Below are 20,339 nucleotides of genomic sequence, written 5' to 3'. Positions count from 1 at the left end.
CTAACAATTGTCATGTGCAGTCCCCCCGAGCATTGCTCTCATCACAGCTCTTTTGCATCAGCATCAGTACGACCCAAGGCCTAAGAGAGCAGGGAATGACCTCCTGTTAGATCTTCCAACATGCAGCATGAAGTCTGAAACAAACCTTATAGAACTGCGTTTATGTCTGTGCAGAGTGACCAGGCTGAATTGCACATTAAGTTGCTAAAACCCAGCATTCTACTCAGTAGGGGAACAGAGATGACTGGTTGCAGGAGGCTCTCTCTCTCACGAGCTCCCACAGCGCATGTTGGTAGCCAGGGGTTTCCAGCAGCTTGATAAACTCCACAACCCTTTCATTCAAGGGCCCTTTTTTTGTAGGACATGTCTGACAAATGTAGAGCAAGCTCACATCTCAGGACAAGTGTCTCACCTTCCTCCCCGCAGCCACCTGCCTAGAAATTTAAGAGCTGACATGGAAGACTCAGATTTAAATGAGCTGGCTTGAATCCTGCCCACACCTGCCTGCAGCTGTGCCACCAGCTCAGCCAGGCCCATGAATTGCTGGCACCTGCCCTGAGGTGATGAACAAAGCCAGAGCCCTAAAAAACTGCCTTAAAAACAGCTGGGACTAAAGAGAGAGGTACCATTCTGGCAGTGTGGACATTGAGCTAAGTGACCTTGACCATGCTGCTGAAGGAATTCCCTACCACACTGCCACCAGCTTCTTGTAGATGCTGAGGGGCTGTTTAATTTTGTCACTCACTGTTTAATTAAACACTAATCTCTATAGGATAGAGTTTATTACTTGTGGCTTATCTCAGCATCTGCGGCATTATATAGAAACATCAGCACCTCCAAAATAATACCTGTCAGCAAGTCTGCCTCCCTTCCCAAGACACGTATTCAAATCTTCCAGAACTTTAACAACAATCACTGTCTACAACAGGGGTATTACATTAGGTGCATCCAGGCTGTTGGTTGCAAACTGAATTCAGGAATTTGACTGTTTCTCTGTCAAGTGATTCAGAGCAGCTGACAAGAGAAATCCCAGTGGCTTTACACTAACTGTGGAAGGACATGCAATAGCTGAGCTGACAAAGTCAGAACGAGGTGCCCAGCTGGGACAAAGTTACCTCAGCAGAATATTTTTGAACAAATTTGGATTGCAAAGTAACTTTGTAGCAGATCAGCACTTTAAATCAGAGGGTAAGCGCAGTTAAAATATGACATTAGTAAAGCTTTAAACTGAGGTTTACCACCCTGTGAAACTTTATGGAGAAGCTGAAAAACAGAAGAGTTACCCAGGTCTAAAGGAAGCTAACTGAAAAGGAGAAACAAAGTGAAACCATGGGAAGTCTAGAAGCCTAAATACTTTTTCTTTCTTTTAACATAACAGGTCCTTCCCTCCCCTTACTACAATGTCACCTTTCCACAGCAGGCTGGTAGTGCAGCCATCATCCAATTTTTGAAAAACATCACATCTGAACAGGAGGTTTGCATCCACCTCTAATGCTACCAGAAGGATATAGGGGGTATCTCTATTTCAACGTGTGTCCAGGAGTCAGCACCCAGAGAGATCACTCTGGTCTGACGGAGAGCAGAACTTGGTCTTGACTAACTGCGTACATTTTCCTTTTCTCACCACACATGTTAACCCAAACTAGTTGGGGATTAACTCCAACTACTGTTAATCTTACACCAAGGTTGAAGAAACAATCAGTGTTTTATAACATCTGAAATAGCCTTCTTGGAGTACCTGTAATAAACACTGCTTAGTGCAATGCAATTAACACCAGCAGCACCCCAGTGAAAAAACAGAGTGATACAGGCAGGGTAGCAGGGCAGAACAAGCCTTATGAGTAACTATGTTAGTTATATATAAATATATATATATAAAATAAATACATATATATATAAAATAAATATATATATATAAATAATTATATTAGGAGTCAACCTAAGTCCTGGGTAAGGATGTCAGCTCTAAGAGGCAGCATCACATTCCCCTCTTCCCAGAAAACACTTGCTAATTCTGCAACTGTGCAGGGTAGCTTTAGATAGCACTAGTCTGCAAAGTACTGTGCCCTCCTTAATGATCTCAATACATCACAAGAGTGAAACTCACACACTCTGAGATGTGTTTTGCTTTTGTTTTGATTCATTAGTTAAAGAGGCACCCGTCTTAATTAAACTGATTAACACCCATTAGGTCTGCCTGCTCTGTTCTCACGTGATTCTCATTGTCACTTTTCTAACTGAGAAAAAAAAGCTCAGCTCCCAGAACCAAAGAAAAGTTACAAAAAAATGCCTACTCAGACCAAGACAATCTAGTCCAGACAGGTCTAATCAGAGCAAGTAAAAGGCTTCTGCTTATGCTGCTGCCTCTGCAAAGACTTCAGTGGTCGAATGAATTAACAGCCTTGCCAGGGAAGAATTATTCACTTCACAGCTATTTTGTAAAAATGCCATGTTTTACTGTCACTATTATGCTAAGAATAGATAATTTTCAAGCTCAGTGTCCTCTTCCAACACTCTTGTCAATTTGTAGAGTGCGCTGTAGACCCTGTGTGTGTCACAGCTGTGATGCTGCAGAATGAGAAGCTGGTCTGTGAAATCCTCAGCCTGTACCTATTTTGACAGAAACAGAACCTGGTCCTTCGCCTCTCCCTCTTTATTACTGATAAGCCTTGCTTGCAGCATGTTCTTCAAAAGAGCTGCCATGTAGAAACAATGACATTTGGCAAGAGAAAGCTTCATCCAGAATTATGATCTCATTTGCATATGTCTGCAACTGAGATATCTGAACAACAGAGTTTGTCAAGTAAACATGAACAAAGCACGATTCAATAAACCCTGTCTGTTAATAACCAACATCTGTGACTTTCACAAATTATGCACTACAGTAGATCACAAGGAGTTAGCAAAAAGGGAATGCAAAAATGCTAAACCGCATGAAAAAATACAGATAAATAACAATCAACAGTCTTACCACAGAGCAAGTCTCTGCTCAATTTCCTTGAGAAAACCAGTGTGAAATTTGTGCAAAGGTTCGAAGTTGGAGAAAATTAGATTTTTCAGTGTTTCAGGCATGCAATCCTCTTTACTCACTGCACTCTGAAACCACTACAAAGGAAAAAAAGAAGCAAAATTATCAGTGGGTGGAATGCAGATGGTATGATCATTTTCTGTCTTTATGTATCTAACCCAGATACTCCTAACAGCTAAGCCAGCAAGGATCTTATTTAGCTGGCACTAAATACAACCCAGACTATCCTGTGTGCTGAACTGTTGCTCGTATCAGAGAAGAGACCCTGCACAGCTGAAAAAGGAACTCTCTTCCCCTTTGCCATCACTGATCAAATCTCAAAATTTCTTTTCAAACCCAAACTGGTTAGTCAATACAAACTGAATTTGCAAGTGCTGGAGGTACAATAGAAAGAGCATTACAATCCTTATAAACAATTCAGTAAAAGAACAAAAAAAAAAAAAAGAGCTCTGCATTTTCTTTTTGCTGAGTTCCGTCTGAAATGCCTTTGGCAGGAGTTGGTTCAGTAAGCATCCACACCCTTGTTGCTGTGTGCACACAAGAAGACTGTGCACTCTGCAAAGTGAACAAGTGGAAGACACTGCTATCACAAAACAGGAGCAGCAGTGCCAGGCACTGTAAAGACTGAAACAGGCTCCTGCTCAGTCTTGCTCCATATTCTCTTTATTTCATCCTAATAGACTATGGGTGACATAAAACCATAGGACTAGGCAGCTTGCCAAGGTAGTGATGCCTATTATCTTCAACATGGTAATATTGCTCACTCTTTACTGCCCTGAGGGGTTCCAGCTATCTGTGGTTGACTTCCAGAAGTGCCTAGAAGGCTGTTGAGACCATAGAAGACTATTAGAGCAGTCTTGCTTGACACTGCATCAGCTGGAGCTGAGCCAGACCTGGGATAAAAAGAGATCCCTCCAAGCTTTCCTCTCCCCTGCTTTATCCCAGCACCAAGCAGAACTAAAGTTGAAGCTCATCTACCAAGTCTAAAAATTCATGCACAGCACTTGTTCCTTCTCCAACTACGTTGGCTACTTGTTCACTTTCAGTGGCCTCCTGGGCCAGTCATTTGTGGAGCACAGCTGATACAAGTGTATGGTAATCATCAGGCCCATCCCTCTTGGTGATCCAGCACACTCAAATTTGCCTACCACGAGAATGAAGGATGGGGTGGCAAACGGGCTTTTGTTCTGAAGAGCTAAAACTTCCTATTTCTGCAGCCACTGGACGAAATATTAGATGAAAACAGCATATCTGCTGTTGAGACTGCAACAGTGACTGCAGAACTGTCCCACAGATCCTGGCCTCTTCTCCCAGCAGGCTGGCTTCCCAGAAAGCAAGGCTAAGTAGCAGTGGGGTCACAGCTATCCTGCTGCCTTTTACAGGCATTCTATATTGGCTCTGTCTAAGCTGGGGTCTGATTAGCTGCATCTGTCATGTGGGATCCTGGAACAGACAAGAAGCTGAGGAGAAAGGTTCCCAACTGGTTCACTGTCCCTGGTTCCCAACTGGTCCCAACATTCACCCCTGAAGCATGTCCTCCTTACTACAGCACTCAACACAGGAGTCGGCAATGCACCTCACTGGGTGATTTAAGAGCTGAGAGGTCTGGAGCTGGCCAAAATGCCAAGAAGGGATTTGGATCCAGTGCTATTTCACAGAAAAATGGTTATTTCAGACCAGGTCTTGCACACATTATTCTTGGAAGTGAAACAAGACTGTTGCTGTGTGTGCAAAGATGGCAGCTATTTGCCTTGGTGATTTTAACAATCACATTCTGATCAGATGCTACAGATGACTGACTTGTTTATCACACTGTTTAACTTTCTGAAAAATCAGAATCATTCAAATAAGTCGTCCACAATATTTCATGCTAAATGGAGGGCGTTTAATACAGTAGAAAACATACATTTATATGTGCCCCTAAGGAGCTACTTCAGTTTTAAGAGAAGCCATTGAAAACCCACAGGCATTTTTAGTAATTATAACCACAAAGCATGAGAGCAGGAAAATGTAACTGAAGCGTGTCCCAAGTCCCTCAACCTGATACAGTTTCTTAGAGCATGTTACTAACCACAGAGCAAACCTCCACTCTCTGATTTTTGTGTTACTTCCTCCCTGGAGGAGAACTCCTGTGCACAGCAGAGAACACCTAAAGTGCAGGATATAAAAGCAGCACAGAACAGCTAGGATGTTCAATGGAGCAGATGAAATACCAGCAGTGACTGGAGCCTCACGTGCTCCGTGAGTAACGCTCAAGCAAACATACCGATGTGATGACTTCAAGGTCCTTCAGGTACGTTCGCTCCGTAGTCGCCACTTCTTTAGCAATGAAGTAAGCCTTCTCAGTTGGGAACCTCTGTAAATGCAAGCACATTAGGTTTTCCTCTGCTTCTATGGAGAAAGAAACTGTAGATAATAAATCACAAAGAGAGTTACAAACCAGTGACCCTTGCTTGTGGTTATGCTGTGACTCATGCTTGAATGTTCCTAAGCCCTGAAGCCTAAAAACAACTCTTCCTTGCAAACACAAGAGAACAAGAACTTTCTGTGGGTTTTTGAGAGATTTCTTTTTCTGCCAAGATGATTTCTACTGCTTTGGGGTGCTAATGTTCCTTTCAGTTTATTTTTGGAGCAGGAGATATTGTGAAGTTCATGAAGAAATCCTTTGTAGGCTAAATGACCATTTGAATGAAGTGTCAAATTTGACATAACAACAAAAATTTGTGTCTGATTATTGTAAGTTTCATCATCAGGATGGTAATCCACAGGAAAAAACACTTCCAAAAAAATTCAAACCTGCACGATTTTCTTACAGGCTGGACAGCCTAACAGTGGGAGAGGGGAAGGATTTTAGATTAAGCTACAGATTTAAAATTTCTTAATTTTGAAGAGCCAAGGGAACCCAGCTGATCTTTCCCTGTGTTGCTCAAGAAGCAAAAATTAAGAAAAAAAAATCTATAGATATTTTTCCTTTGTTTCTGCCCTGAAGACAAATGATGCAGTGGAAACACTGTGAATGCCCTGCAAAGGGAGTCTGTGTGGGCATTTCCTAGTCAGGATGCATCCCCATAGGAAACATCATCAGCTGGTATACACAGTCACTGGCTGCTCTATCTTGGACCGGCACAGAGAGTCCTGACTCTATTAACTGATTCTCAGATTTTCTTCTCAAATTTCTTTCACACATCTTGCTAACTATGCACAGTGGGAAAAGAGATCTTCCTTACACAGACTCCCACTTTCCAGCAAAGCCATCAGTTTCTTTCTTCCTCCTGAGATGCTCCAAGCTGAGGAGAAAAAAACAGACCACAGAAGGCCAAAAGGAAGCCCCTCTCACTCAGCGGCAGAAGAGGGATGAGCCAGCAGAACACCCAGCTCAAACACTTTATCTTCAAAAAGCAGATTTGGATGTGATGCTCCGTTACAGTTTTGCTGCAATGATGGGTCTGAGCCAAACACCCCCAGCTGAACGCTGCAGGCTGTGGCTCAGAGAGAGCATTTTCTACTCCCACAACCAGATGCTCCCAGTGGTGCCCCCAGCTGAGACAGACTGGAGAGCCTGGGTTGGATCCTCTCACAACAGGCTCAACACTGTTCCTCTTCTTTCTGTCACCTGGAAATTTTTTTCTCCAGTAAGACAGTGCAGCTGACTGTTCTGTTACAACAAACTACCAAACTCAACTCTCTAAAACCAAGTTAGATTTAAAGGACATCCATCCAAACAAGCTCCTGAGGCTGCAACCAAAAGGAATGACCCAGATTTACCACAACACATCAGAGAGAAGAGAGGCAAGGCTGACTTCATCTGCCTTACCTTTCTTTTGACCTCTTCCTCATCATCAGCCCTGATACATGACGGGTCATTCAGCAAAGGGCTGACCAAGGGAGATGACTGCTTGGCATCAGGGCTCAAGTTTGGAGATAAAGTCATATTTGCCACTGATGGTCCTCCTTGGGAATTGATGGAAAGCTCTGAAAGGTGAGGGCTGCCAGTCAGAGAACCTGCTAAGAAAATGATAAAAGAGAAATCAATTAGGACAAGCTTTCTCAAGAAAGTACCACAAGGAGTTATAATCTTAAATTGCAGTACGTGAAATTATGCTACAAGACATAGCCATCAGGGTCCTCAAACTAGCCCAAATGGCCTTGAAGCCAGAGGAACTGCATCCACTTGCATTCACCATGGGACTAGGTAAGTGTCTTTTAGCTGATAAAACTGGCTGAAATTACTATCTCTGTAGGGAAGGGATCAAGGCAGAGATGACTGAGCTGCAGTTCTTTACCGTGGGAGTGGTGAGGAAGTAGAACAGCTTGCTCTGGGAAGCTGTGGCTGTCCCATCCCCGGCAGTGCTCAAGGCCAGGCTGGATGGAGCTCTGAAAAACCCGGTCTAGTGAAAGGTGTTCCTGCCCATGACAGGGGGGCTGGAGCTAGGTGGTCTTTAAGGTCCCTTCCAACCTAGGCCATTCTATAGTTCTAAATATCAACTTAATATAAAAATTTTCATCATTGTAATCCACTCTATAAAAGAGAATAAATATAACAATACAGGAATTCTTCCAGGAGTGCCATTCTTTCCAGCAAAGCAGAACTTCAAACACTCAAATCAGTACTTCATAGGGAACTACAGGACACAAGTTAGCACAAATTTATCTAGTTGAAGTCTAGAGAAAAAGGATGACTTTCTACAGCAGTGTTGCTGCTAAGAGCAGTCAGATCTAACATGAAAGGAGAAAACTACTAGCTCCCCAATTTCTACACACAACACAAGTATGTATATTATACCTTGTAAGTCTTTCCATGCTCCTCTGATTGTTTGGGATGGAAATGCTAGCATTACATTTACATAAGAAAAGCAATACTTTTAATGCACAAAGCATGACAATTTCAGATTTTCACAGATATAAAGTCCCATTCCATTTTGGATTAAAAGTATTAAAGAATTAGACAATTAATTACACTTCCACGGATTCATATACACTACATTAAATTACTGAAATTAGCATTTTTTCTTCTGGGAGGCAGCCAGATTAACGACTGCACAGAAAGTTTGCCAAAAATGCCCAGTGTTCTCCCAGTTATCCCCTCCTCCATAAATCTAAAAATCTAAACCTGTTTTAGAAGAAGAATCTGTCATGTGGAAGAACATTTACAGTCTGTGCCATTTTGGCATCATACATTAAAATCCAACCAAAAAAAAATGTGACAAGCTCTTGACTATCACAGCTAACAGGCTGTCTAAGATTAAATGTAAAAACACATACATTGCTGTAAATAATTAGGGTCAAATACAATTTACTATCATGTGATTATGTCCTCCCTAAATTATGATAGGCAAATGTTCCTGTTGTTAAAAACACAGCTGAGATACTCCAGTAAATATAAAATGAAATAAATATAATTAGGCCGGTAGTAAAACCTATTTATTTTCTGGAAGAACTCAGGATTTATTGCTAGAACATGAATGTTTTCCAGTTTCAAACCAGTTCATGTTTATAAATCATTCCTTTGAAAAAAGAAGGAAAAAAACAGCACAGTTATCAGTTTATGTAATCATGACAGTTATGTAGCCTATTATAAATCAAAGTCAAAGCAGTATTTGTCTGAAATAAAGGTCTGTATTATTACAGCTAGCAAGAAAGGATTTACCAACAGTTTCACACTAAATCAATGTTCAGTGAAATCTGAGAAAATGCCACAGCTTGTTACACAAATGTCAATTTTATTGACACTAGAACACAACTGTATACAGTATTTTCCAAAGAAATGGAATTCATCATTGAGAAATAGTGAAACAGATTAATAGCAAGGTTGTAAGGTTAAAAGTACTTAACTACATTACAAAAGACATAAGAAAAGTGATATCACCTCAAATGTGGAAACAAAGAAATTCTGGCACTATGCCTGTCATACGACAGCGAATAAATGATTTGCACCTCTGTGAGAAGTTCACAGCATTGTAGTCTAGAAGTTAAATAGCACCTATCTGTGATAGATATAGATATATTGACATATCTACCTACCTATCTCTAATCCTAGATCTAAGTTATGATGTACTGTAACTTTTATCAGTACAACTCAAGTATTTCAAACTACAAAATATCAAAAGGACAATGAATTGGAAAGACACCCTATCTTACAGTTGGAAGACATTAACCTGGGAAAAGTGTTATGGAAAGCATCAGAAAAAATGTGCCTGGTGGCTCACAGCACTGCACATACACCAAACTGATAAAAGACTTTGCATTTCAGTGCATCACTGACATTCCCAAAGTTATTCTGCAGCAAGCTGAAATGCTGCATCCTCCCTTTTGGTACCAAGGTGGGCACGAGCAGTGACCAAACCCAACCACCACCACCACCTACAAGCAAGAGCTCAGTCAGACCCCACCTGCCAATACACTGAACAAGTGAAAATTGGAACTAGTTATAAGGAATGGTTGCATTACGAAAGGGGATCAAAATGCTCTTACATTAGTACATTCTGGGGCCTAATTACAACCAACACAGCCAGAGATATCAATACACTGGATGTTGCTCTGGGAAATGTGGGAAACAAGATCATTTTGGTGTGAAAACGTCAGTAAGCCATGAAAAAATGAAAAAGGAGGATCTTCCCTCCCACATCATCAATCAATCAGGACACATGTCATGCTGATGGGTCATGGCAGTGGTGCAAAGAGACTTTCTCTTTTTCACAGAGGTGAGGAATAAATAACCTGAATTAACAAAGTGATTCATCAGATCTCCTGCCACAGAAGAATATATTCATACAGGCTCTACTCATCAACTACATACGGCATAATATAAACAGAAGCAGAAGGGAGAAGACCAATCCTATTTACAAGGTACTGCAATCCCTTACAATTCACCCTAAAGGACTCATGGATTGACAGGCAATTATTAGCATGTCATTTGCAGACAGCAAATGCTACTGCACACTGGAGGCCTAAATGGTTGTAGCTGGTAACACGGAATTGTCTTTGCTTGTACTTCAAGTGATTTTTATTTAGATTCAGAACTGGGCCATCTTTCAAATTTAATGGAGTCAGCTGTATACACACAAACCAAGAGAAAGTACAAAAGAATGTTTATCTGAGGATTATTTTAGTATATACTAAAATTACACCCTTGGAGGAGTGGGTAGGAATTATTATGCACTTCAATTATGTGCTCCAATTATTTTCTAAGCATGGGTTTAAGAAACCAGCACTGGTTGATGACAGTGGCAAATAATGCACTTTACCGCGGTATGCCAGACTGGCCCATCAATGCCAAAATACCGGGAGTGGTTCTTAGTTCCACTGAGCCAGTCTTATCTCCAGACACCAGAGAAAAGTGCTGCAGTAGGGAAGGTGACAAAAGAAGCAAAACTTGATTCAAATCTAACTTGGGGAAAAAAAAATCTGTGCAATGACAATGGCATTTTACTTGGCCACAGGACATGAAAGTATCTGTTATCTTCCTAGCTTTACACGTGTCTCAAATCGCTCCCCATCAACATACGTATTCCATGTGCCACACAAAAAGAAGCCAGCAGCTAAAATCAAATACTTAATAGCTATACCTTTGTCAAAATACACAGCAGTTGCTTGCTGCAATTTGGTGGTAGGAAGGCACAGAGTGCTGGCAAGCTGTGGGTGCCCTGCCAGAGAGGAACAGGCTGGGCTCTGCCCTTGGCCACCAGATGTGATCCATCTGACTCGTTGTACCTGTGTTACTCTTGCCACATACAGCTGTGAACCCACAGGGGCTGAAGGTGGTGCCTATGGAGTGCTGGGCTTTAAAGCGTGATACTGTTTTAAACATGGCTCATATCAAAGGAAAAACAGTTAAAATCAGTACTTTCCAGGTGATGAAGGAAGTTTTTCCTGGAGGTCAATTCACATCATAGGTGACCTGAACTGCCTGCTGCCTCTTTGCTGACTACATAGGCAGCATAAGATGACCTGAAATCCCTGCTTAGAAACTAAACTAACACATGGGAGCTCCCCTCTTTGTAAGGGAGACAAATGGGACTTAATGGATCCTGAAGATACTCCTCCTCCATTTTTTTTTTCTCCTGAAACTGCAGAATAACAAACTCAGGACATTTAGTGTTCTGCATCTGCTTCAAAAGGGACAGTTCCCATTCATATAGGCTGTTTTTGAACAGAGAGGAGGAGTACAGCAGTGTTAAGATGCTCATGGGAATGTTCCTTTTCTGTGGAGCACCAAGAAGTGAAAATGATTCAATTATGGAAACTGAGAGAAAACATCAAGCATTATTAAAGGTGACTGAAATTCTGCTGGAAAACTTCATGTACCGCTTAAGATCTCATCAAGAGTTTGTTTTTGTTGTTGTTGTTGTTTTGTTTGTTTGTTTTTCCTCTCAAGGTTGTTATTATTATTATTATTATAAATTAAAAACATGTCAAGAGCCAGAAAAGCACCTTTCTCAATATCTGGAATGTTGTAGGACTTATTCTTTCTTACTCCTGCTCCACAGCCTGCTCTGCATTCAGGGGAGGCGTTGACATCCATATCCCAGTTACTCAGCTTTAATATCAGATCTGTGTTTTCTAAACTCCAGTATGGCAGAGGAAACCCAAGTTGTTTCCCCTTTCTCCTTGGCATTACTGAGCATATCACTTACAAAGCCTCTTTAATAAGAAAGTATCTGTCAGAGCTGCCATTGTTGTGGTCACACAGTCTAGCTTAATTTTCTATTTTCACAGTGGTTGCATATCTAAACATTTTGGTCAGAGAAGATGCATAGTACAAAAGGGCATGGGGGAGAGATAGCACCAGATGAAGCAGCAGGAGTTTTCATATGCACTTCACCAATCACTAAAGTACTTTGAAGAAGAGTTTAATAATGGTGTCCATCCCTTCTCTCCCCAGCTGTGAACCAGGCACAGTCATGCTGCTGAAGAGTTATGGGATGGAGATTCTGCTCTGTTCTCCCTCAATGTAAGAAAAAAATCCCACTGACTTCCACAATAGCTTGAAGGGTACCAGTTCATCAAGCTGCACTTCTCTTCCCCATTACATGAACCAAGCTGGAGCAGTGGATACAGTTTGTTAGTTTGAAAAGTAGTTACACAACAGCCATAAATTCATGTACAAACATCCCTGAATGCAATAGCAAAGATTTTGAGGAGGAACAGGAATTAAAAACAAACTCATGAAGAAATACAATGTCACACATAACCACTAACTCTGCCTGGCTTGAAGAGGAACTTGACAGGAGGAACGGCTCACTTTGACTTCACAGCTTCAAAATGCACGCCCATGGCAGTGAGTAGAATTTGGGAAAATGGTGCACCTTCTCAATGAACCAATTTCCTCATATTTAGGACAAAGCATCAGCCAGCAATTGGACAGAACAATTAAACCAGTGACAGTTTTACAGCAAAATACCAGTTAGAATGAGTAAAAGCCTTCAGGTACAGGTGAAACTAAAAATAATAAAAAAATTAATTCCATGCATACACAGTTAAATGGCTTGACATGCTTATAGTCTCATCAAGCTTGGTGTTGGTTTAGTAGCCAGCAACCTCTCAGCTGGTAAAGGTCCATGCTTTATTGGTGTACTGCAGTATTAGACAGCGGTGGGTATGAAATCAGACAGTAACTGCTGTTGGCCTACATCAGGGTCTACTCACATCTTAAGAACAAAGAGTGAGCATTACAGTCCGGGGGAGAATACAAGGTCACTGGGCATCAGTCCTTTGTCTAGCCTTGATCTCTCCAGACAGAAATAGAGCAACCTATAGAAGGTTTTCCTGTTGTACCCAGGGTTAGGGTTAGTTCGCCTTTGTTTGCCTTTAAACCAACAGGACACAGTGCTACAACAGAATTGGAAACCTTCAGCCCCCATGTAAGCTTATGCCACAGATACTGTCCATTCCAACAAGACACCTCCCCAGGACTGCAGTGATCCTGCTCACTAGCCACGGCAGACAGCCTTGACTGCTGGGTGCAGCCTTCATTAGGAAATGAAGGGCAACCTGATTGTGCTCAATGGAGCCCAAATGCCCTGCAAAAGAGACCTTCTTCCCTCCTTTCCCTCTCCTCTTTTGCTCCTCAACATGACTGGTTTCTCAACCTGAGAGTCACAGCCTGATGAGGGTTTTCATGAATTCTGAGGTGAGGAGTGCTCTGTGAGGCAGGATCACTGTAATAGGAGGAATTAGGAACTCCCAATACAAAATAGGCATTTCTGCAGTAAAAGGACATTGAGACAGTGCTCCAAACAATGCAAGGAACAGAAGATATACCATGCTTTGAGGATAGACAGAACATTGAAAAGGCTTTTTCTCCCAGAGAGGTACATGCTGACAAAACAGTGCATACAACGAAACAAAAAATGTTTCTCTTTAAAAGGTATTAAACAAATGACAAAAATGAGAATGAAGTCCCCAGCACTGCCACTTCTGAATATAAATTTTTACTATTGAGATTTATTTTAAAAAAATCTATGCATATGCATACACAGAAATCAGGAAAGGGCTGGGTAAGTGAAACACTGCCAAGCTTATCAACTCTTGTTAGTGGGCCCAGGTGATTTTTTTTTTTAGCAAAAGAAGAGAAATAAAAGATTCAGCTAATCAAATATTTTGTAGTGCCTCACAGAAAAGCAACAGGCATGCACTCTAACATTCTCTGAACTAAACAGAAAGAACTACCTCTGATCTTGCTGAAAACCATCAAAGGCAGAAGCCTGTTCTCTTCTCAAAACAAGATTTGCAGCATTTTAAAGAAAGCATCTAATCTAATTTTAACAAGCTTGAAAGCTCTTGAATCAGAAAGCATTCATTTTCCTTCAACCTTCCACGTTTAGTCAGTGACAGCTGTATCATTACTGCCTTTAGATTTGATTTTTATCAGTGTGAACTGTAGATTATTTTTTATGGTTCTCAGGGACCAAAACTTTACAAAAAAAATCATCAACGAAAATTACATCTTAAAACTCTAACCATTCTTGAGCAAACTATTTACCCCTATGTCATGCAAATTTATGATCCTAAGGTCTTTACTCCCTTTACTGTAATAACACCACCATTATTTACACACATACTTGTGAAAAACATGCCTGTGAATACATAGCTCAGCCAGGCACACAGGCTTTCCAGATTTCATAACATTTAAAAGAAAGTGCTCACTGCTTTTATTAACAAACAATATAAACCAAGCTTATTCTACATGCTCTTTATAGAACACAGAATTAGAACAAAATACAGAACACTCTGTAAAACTGCTACATGTCACCCAAACTAGGATTTTTGTTCATATGATGCCTTTGATTTTTAAATAAAAATTCTGTATTTAAAAAATATCAATGGCACCACACAGCCTAACCACAGTGAGAAACACCTAAGATACCTTTGCTCAGGATGCACATGTTGCACAATAATTATTTCCCTTACAAATAAGTAACTAAGATATGTGCCTTTGTCTAGGCATACTTCAGTAACTATAGAAACGACTGAAACAGAAGAGGAAAGGATTTGCTAATGTCAGTTTCATAGAATTTGAATTTCCTTCCTTTCTAGAACCTGACAGTATGGGCAAAATTTTTTCCTAACGGAGCTTGACTGAAACCAGTGTCTGCTGCTACTCACACTTGGGGAAAGTTACACACCAGTCTGAGCCTTGGGTCCTCATGATGTTAACAATCTGCCATTTACCATCAGCAGACCCACAACCATCACCACCAAGTAGGAGACACCACCAAGCAGCTGGATTTCTGAGAAAAAGACTCTTCTCCTACCACTTGTGTCTGACAGCAGCTAACAAAAGCAAGGCCTACATATTCAAAATAGTTCCAGAAGGTTCAATTTCCCTCATATATTTAGGGTTTCTCTTATTTTTTATGGAGAAGACAACTGATCCCCTAAATGAAGAGGAAAGAGATGAGCTAAAGTATACAGAAGCTGCCTTAAGAAACTATACTATTCAGAGAGAGAGAGAGAGAGAAGCATTTCTGGAAGACTAAAAGGGATTTTGGCTTAATAAACCTTATTACATGTTTGAATAGAGAACCTCTTAGAACCTCTTTCCTTCACATTCACTGCTCTTTCTAGCTGGTGACAACCATGCTGCTGAGTGACAGCGAATCTCCAGTGATCCACATTTCTGTGCACAAGGCTGTGACATCCAGCTTCCTCAAACATGTGTGGAGGTCAGGAGAAACTTGGATTGGTAATTTGTTTTTCATCATTAGAAGTTAAACTGCAGCAATTAAAATCTCATTCTAAAGTCACCTCTGACAGCAGTCTAACGGCTCATTAAGATAAATGAGATTAGTTAAACAAACATAGAATTTCACAGAATTTATAAGTCAGGCGTCCTTTTTTTTTTTTTTTTTTTCTTTTCTTTTTTTTTTTTTTCCCTGTTAAAAACTGTTCCAGAAATAGCCATAGTTCATGCTAATTGCATGTAGACCATACCAATAAGATCTGAATCACTGGTTTTACCAAAATTCAAAATTGGGTCTGCTTCATCAGTTCAACTGATCAACGTAATTATAGCTCTCTGGATACCCTATAAACTACTGGGACTTTAAACTCTCAGAAAGAGTGGAAAGCACATTATGCCAAAGGGAACTGCAAATAAATAGGGCCAGATATTTTTTGTGTCCTTAAGATGTTTTCTATTCTTCTCTTTTCCTTGTCTTCCTGGAGCTCCCCAGAATAAACTTCTGGTGATTACAGAGACTCTATGTTCATGTGCTTATTGTGAGACTAAAGAAAACAGAATTTAAAACATCTCTGCTTAGTGAAGAAAAAGAGGGCCTATAAGGAGCTTTTAGATGTGTCTCACCCATTTTCTATTTGACTTTCTCTGGCCACCATCAGTACTTGCATGTACTGATAGAGAGGTCAGAAAAGGAACTTCTGCCATGAATGTTCTTGCTTCAGAATGAACAGAGCTGCTTCAACTAATAAAAGCCTCACTGCAAACAAAAACGCATCCTACAAATATTCAGTGGAAAAAATACAGGTCCTGAAGTAGTACTAGCCCATTTAGTGAACAAATTCACAAACCATTGGGTTTTTTCACTCTTTACTGGTTCTACTGATTACATTCAACATTACCAATGCTGCTCTGTGGAGACAATTCTTTCTAGTATTGCATGTTCTTTAATTTTGAAGAAAACTAATAGACTGGTACGATTTTCCAAACTATTGACGTGCAATTCTTTCACTATGCCCATCTTCCTATAACTCAGCTCTGTAAAGCTCACATAAAGTAAATGTGAATAAAGCAAATCTAAAAACTTTTAGTCACATGTTCACATTTTTCATCCATGGGAATTTCTCTTCCAGTTTTTCTTTGATATAATTTGCATTTAGTGTGCACTGCAATGGTTAGTGGGATGGTGCAAGTCAGGCATAGATAGTCAGGCAAGCTATGAGCCACAGGTGAAATGGCAGCATCAGGTGTAAATCATCTGCAGAGAACACTCCTCTCTGTCATGCACAAAGAGTATGTTTCCTAGGGGATATGGACTTAAACTGAAAACAGTGCAGCCTAGGCCATTCAGATATCAATTATTCAAAGCTCCGTACCTGGAATATATCCCATGTAGTTCTCAGCTCCTACAACAACTTACCACTCTTCATCTTTCCTTCATCTATTTATTGACAAATTTAATATCCTAAGTCACTGAGAAAAATTAGATTCTAGGAAAGGCTGTCATGAAAAAAAAAATCCAGAAGATCCCAAGAGGACATCACAAGTTTGAGCTGCTGCTGGGTAGGAAAAACTTAAAATTGTCTGACATGACCTTTCTACTGCCATTGCAGAGGATGGCTGAATGTGGCCAAGTAGTTGGAATAGCAAAGAATGAATCAGAGGCTCTTTCATCCAGAGATTACCTAGATCTCCACATTATTATGGACAAACCCCTAACTGCTTTTACAACTCATCTCCATACTTACCCAACCACACAGACAGAGTTCATTCATAACCCAACAAGAGGCTTCTTTACATCCTCTGGAAAGACAGGAGATGGATGGCTCAGGACTACACAGCTCAGACTGGATATAGCTGCTCAGACTCACTGGGACTCAGCTCCCTCCTTTGTACCAACTGCCTAAGGATATCTGGGCACTCGATGGGTATGGGACTGAAAGTTCATTATGGACAACAAAAATTTTAGAACTGTGAATTAAATGTACCATCAGCCACATTCCAAAATCTACTGGAATTGGTGGGAGAATCTGTTAGTTACTCTGTCAATAACAACCTGCTATACTTGAGATGAAGGTATGCTTAGATCACAGCTGCTGTCCAGTGCATTCACATTAATAAATGTTTGCAACAACAAACTAGAACTGACAAGCTCCTCTTACCACGAGCACTTTGTGAGCCAGGACAAGAATTCCTCCATCTCACCTCATTTGCAGTCTTGTCCTAAAGGTTTCTGTTCTTTTCCACAAGGTCCTTTTGATTATCCCAAACAAATTCCCAGATGAATTTTAAGGGGCTTGATCCTTGATAAAAATGTAAGTTTAAAACTCCTTTCTCACTTCACCATTCTTGGCAAAGGCTCAGACATGAACCACATGTCTGGTGAAGGAATTTGGCCCACAGACTGTTTTAATTACAACCTTGTTGGCTGATATTAGACGGAGCTTCTCTGGCATTAGAATGCTGCAGAAGTAATTAATCCTAAATGAAATTATTTCCTATGTCATTTATAAACTTCACTTCTTTTAAGTGGAAGAATTCCACGTGTTAAAACAACAATTACTTAAACATTCAAAGGTGAAAAAATGCCAGAAGACAGAAAACTTCTCATATTGCATTTTTGAGGATAATATTGAAGTGGGGAAAGAAAAGGTGTTGAGATACTTTATTAGCAACTAGCCTAACTCCAGCTACCCAGCAGGTCTGTTCTTAGAAAGTTATGAATTCAATATCTTTGTAGACATATGAGAGAGGAATCAGGCCTGGAAACAGTGTCTGAAAGGATGCAAAATAGCAAACACCACTTATAAAATTTTATATTCACTTAAATCCAAAGAATGTGAGATCTATTCACTTTTCTTAAGTAGCTGAAATGACTGCATATCCCTTTGTTGAAAATACATTGCTTGAACTCTAATTTTATTGGCTAATGAAGCAATTAATTCATCTGTCCAGATTGCTATTTTACTGTATACCTACTGGTATTTTTGCTGCACAGCCAATAAAAAAAATATCAAAAGGAGAGTCATACACCCACTTCCCCATGCTCACACTATCTGCTAATGTGAGCTTCGACTATTTATATTTCATCTTATATACTGTAACTTCAAGGCAATTATTTTACAGTTATACTAAACCCATCCTCTTTTAGAATCATATACAAGCAAGTTTTTCCCTAATTATCAACCTCATCATTTGTAGACTCATGCTCCTAACTACAGGAATAAATGAGAGTATTCCCTGTCCCCAAAATATCAATATCTAAGGAGATGCTTTAAATCATTCCTGTTCAAGAATGAGGTATCTAATCTCTAAGAAAACCAACACACTAAAGGAGATGAGAGAGTTAATACTTATATTTACACAAAGATAAGTTTTACTTTCAAAACAGTATATAACAACACATGCCTAAGTACTGTAGATATATTTTTAAATATCCTTCACTCAGATTAAACTCTGTTAAAGTGTGCATAGACCAAGGCATTAGAAAAATTAAAAAGACTTCTCATTTTATAGTTTTCATAAAAACAATCTTGAAAAATTTATATTGTCTAAATTTACAAACTCCTGTCACTTCTTCATCAGTACTTATGTGAATGGATTTATCATTGCTGCATGCATGAACTTCATGATGCAGATCACTGGGAGTGACCTTCAGTTCAGTCAATCATGTTATTCATCACTTAAAAATCTGGGATTTATTTCCATTCTTCCACAAGGAAAATATATATAAGTTAAAAATAAGGCCAATTATAAAGAGCACATCTTGTCTCCCAGCTCTAGTACAGAGGACCATACATCTGGATTTCCATACAGAGGACCTCTTTCCACACAGAGGACCTTTCATTTGGATTTTTTTACTTAACTTGGAGAAACTAACATAATTTTATTAGGATACCTTAATTCTCAATGCTTTTAGCCTGTGAAAAGTAAATATACACAGAATAAGTCTCTTTGTCCTTCTGCCCATATCCACTCTATGGATAGAACAGAGGACAATCACCCTGGAATACAGTTATTTCTATCATTCTCTTGTCAGGGGATGAAAAATTTCTGAGGTGGCACTACTGAAGAAGTAACCTATGATAGAGTAATTTGATCCTACACAGATAAAGATTTTTTGTGATCAAAGCAAAAAATAAAACAGCCACCATGTCCAAGCCACCCACCACAGAACTTTGATGTCTCTAAAATAATTTCACTGAAAGTATAAGCGATTAAAAAATTTCTTGCAATATATCTCTATATTAAACTGATAAAGGATAGAAAGGATTGCCTTGCAAGTAATACTCATACCACTCTTAATTAGAGCTGTTTTGATCAAAGTATTTTTACTTGAAATAGATCTTTCATCCTTTTTCTTGCCCAAGGAAGAGCTTGGAGTTTCAAAATCTCCATCACCCTATCAGCCTGTTGAACCCACTTAAGAAACAGACAATACTGTCATTTTTCTTGACAATACTGTCATTTTATACATGCTTGATTTGTACCCTCAGTTCATCAGATTATAAAATGAGTTATGAAGAAGAGTAGACCAGACACATCCTTGCTATGAAAAGAATTTCCAGCATATTTCAAGATTTCAACAAGTCCTGGTCTTGAATATCAAGCTGCCTGCATTTGGCCGCAATTTTTTTTTTCTCCTAACTCTGTTGAGGCACTCGTAAGTTGCTCTCCTTGCATGGGAGAGAAAAAGATTGTAACAGACATACAAAAGAGCACAATGTACCTACTTGATTTGATTGTTTGTCAAAATAACTAGTCAAATATCAAAGCGGCTACAACATATACCTAAAACAAGACTTCACACAAAGGAGAGGTGAGAGTATAAAGTCTTACAGAGGTACCTAAATCAGTAATAATTTTCCTCTCCTCCTGCCCTTCAGAGGAGATGCAAACTGCTAAGCATCACAGAGACTTACTATTGTGTTCCAGCATCCTTTCCCTCAGGATGGTCTGTACAACACTAACGTCGGAAGTAGCCCATGCACTGAAATTATTACCAGCCACTCATCATGAGCCCCAGGAGATGCAACCACTACAGAGAGCAACCACAGTATCCCCTGGTCTCACACATGCTGGTGCCTAGCAGCTGAAGACCTGCACACCGTCTTCGTCACTCAGGCCAACAGA

General features: G+C 40.0%; 1 protein-coding gene across 5 annotated transcripts in view; it reads right to left on the bottom strand.

Moving 5' to 3' along the window:
* The window catches only part of FARP1 (FERM, ARH/RhoGEF and pleckstrin domain protein 1), a 204,506-nt gene that overhangs the window by 24,966 nt on the left and 159,201 nt on the right, over positions 1–20,339 (bottom strand). For 3 of the 5 annotated variants that reach the window (XM_066313468.1, XM_066313463.1, XM_066313465.1), the window contains exons 14-16: positions 6,843–7,033; positions 5,295–5,384; positions 2,972–3,105 (exon numbers count right to left, since the gene is read on the bottom strand). In XM_066313468.1, coding sequence (XP_066169565.1) covers positions 2,972–3,105; positions 5,295–5,384; positions 6,843–7,033 — 415 coding nt within the window. The remainder of the gene's footprint in view (positions 1–2,971; positions 3,106–5,294; positions 5,385–6,842; positions 7,034–20,339) is intronic. The other 2 variants (XM_066313464.1, XM_066313466.1) reach the window with 1 other exon arrangement.

The sequence above is a fragment of the Sylvia atricapilla genome, chromosome 2, assembly GCF_009819655.1.
Source record: "Sylvia atricapilla isolate bSylAtr1 chromosome 2, bSylAtr1.pri, whole genome shotgun sequence".
Classification (NCBI taxonomy): domain Eukaryota; kingdom Metazoa; phylum Chordata; class Aves; order Passeriformes; family Sylviidae; genus Sylvia; species Sylvia atricapilla.
The sequence above is the reverse complement of the archived record's forward strand: the minus strand, read 5'-3'. Positions and strand labels throughout refer to the sequence as shown.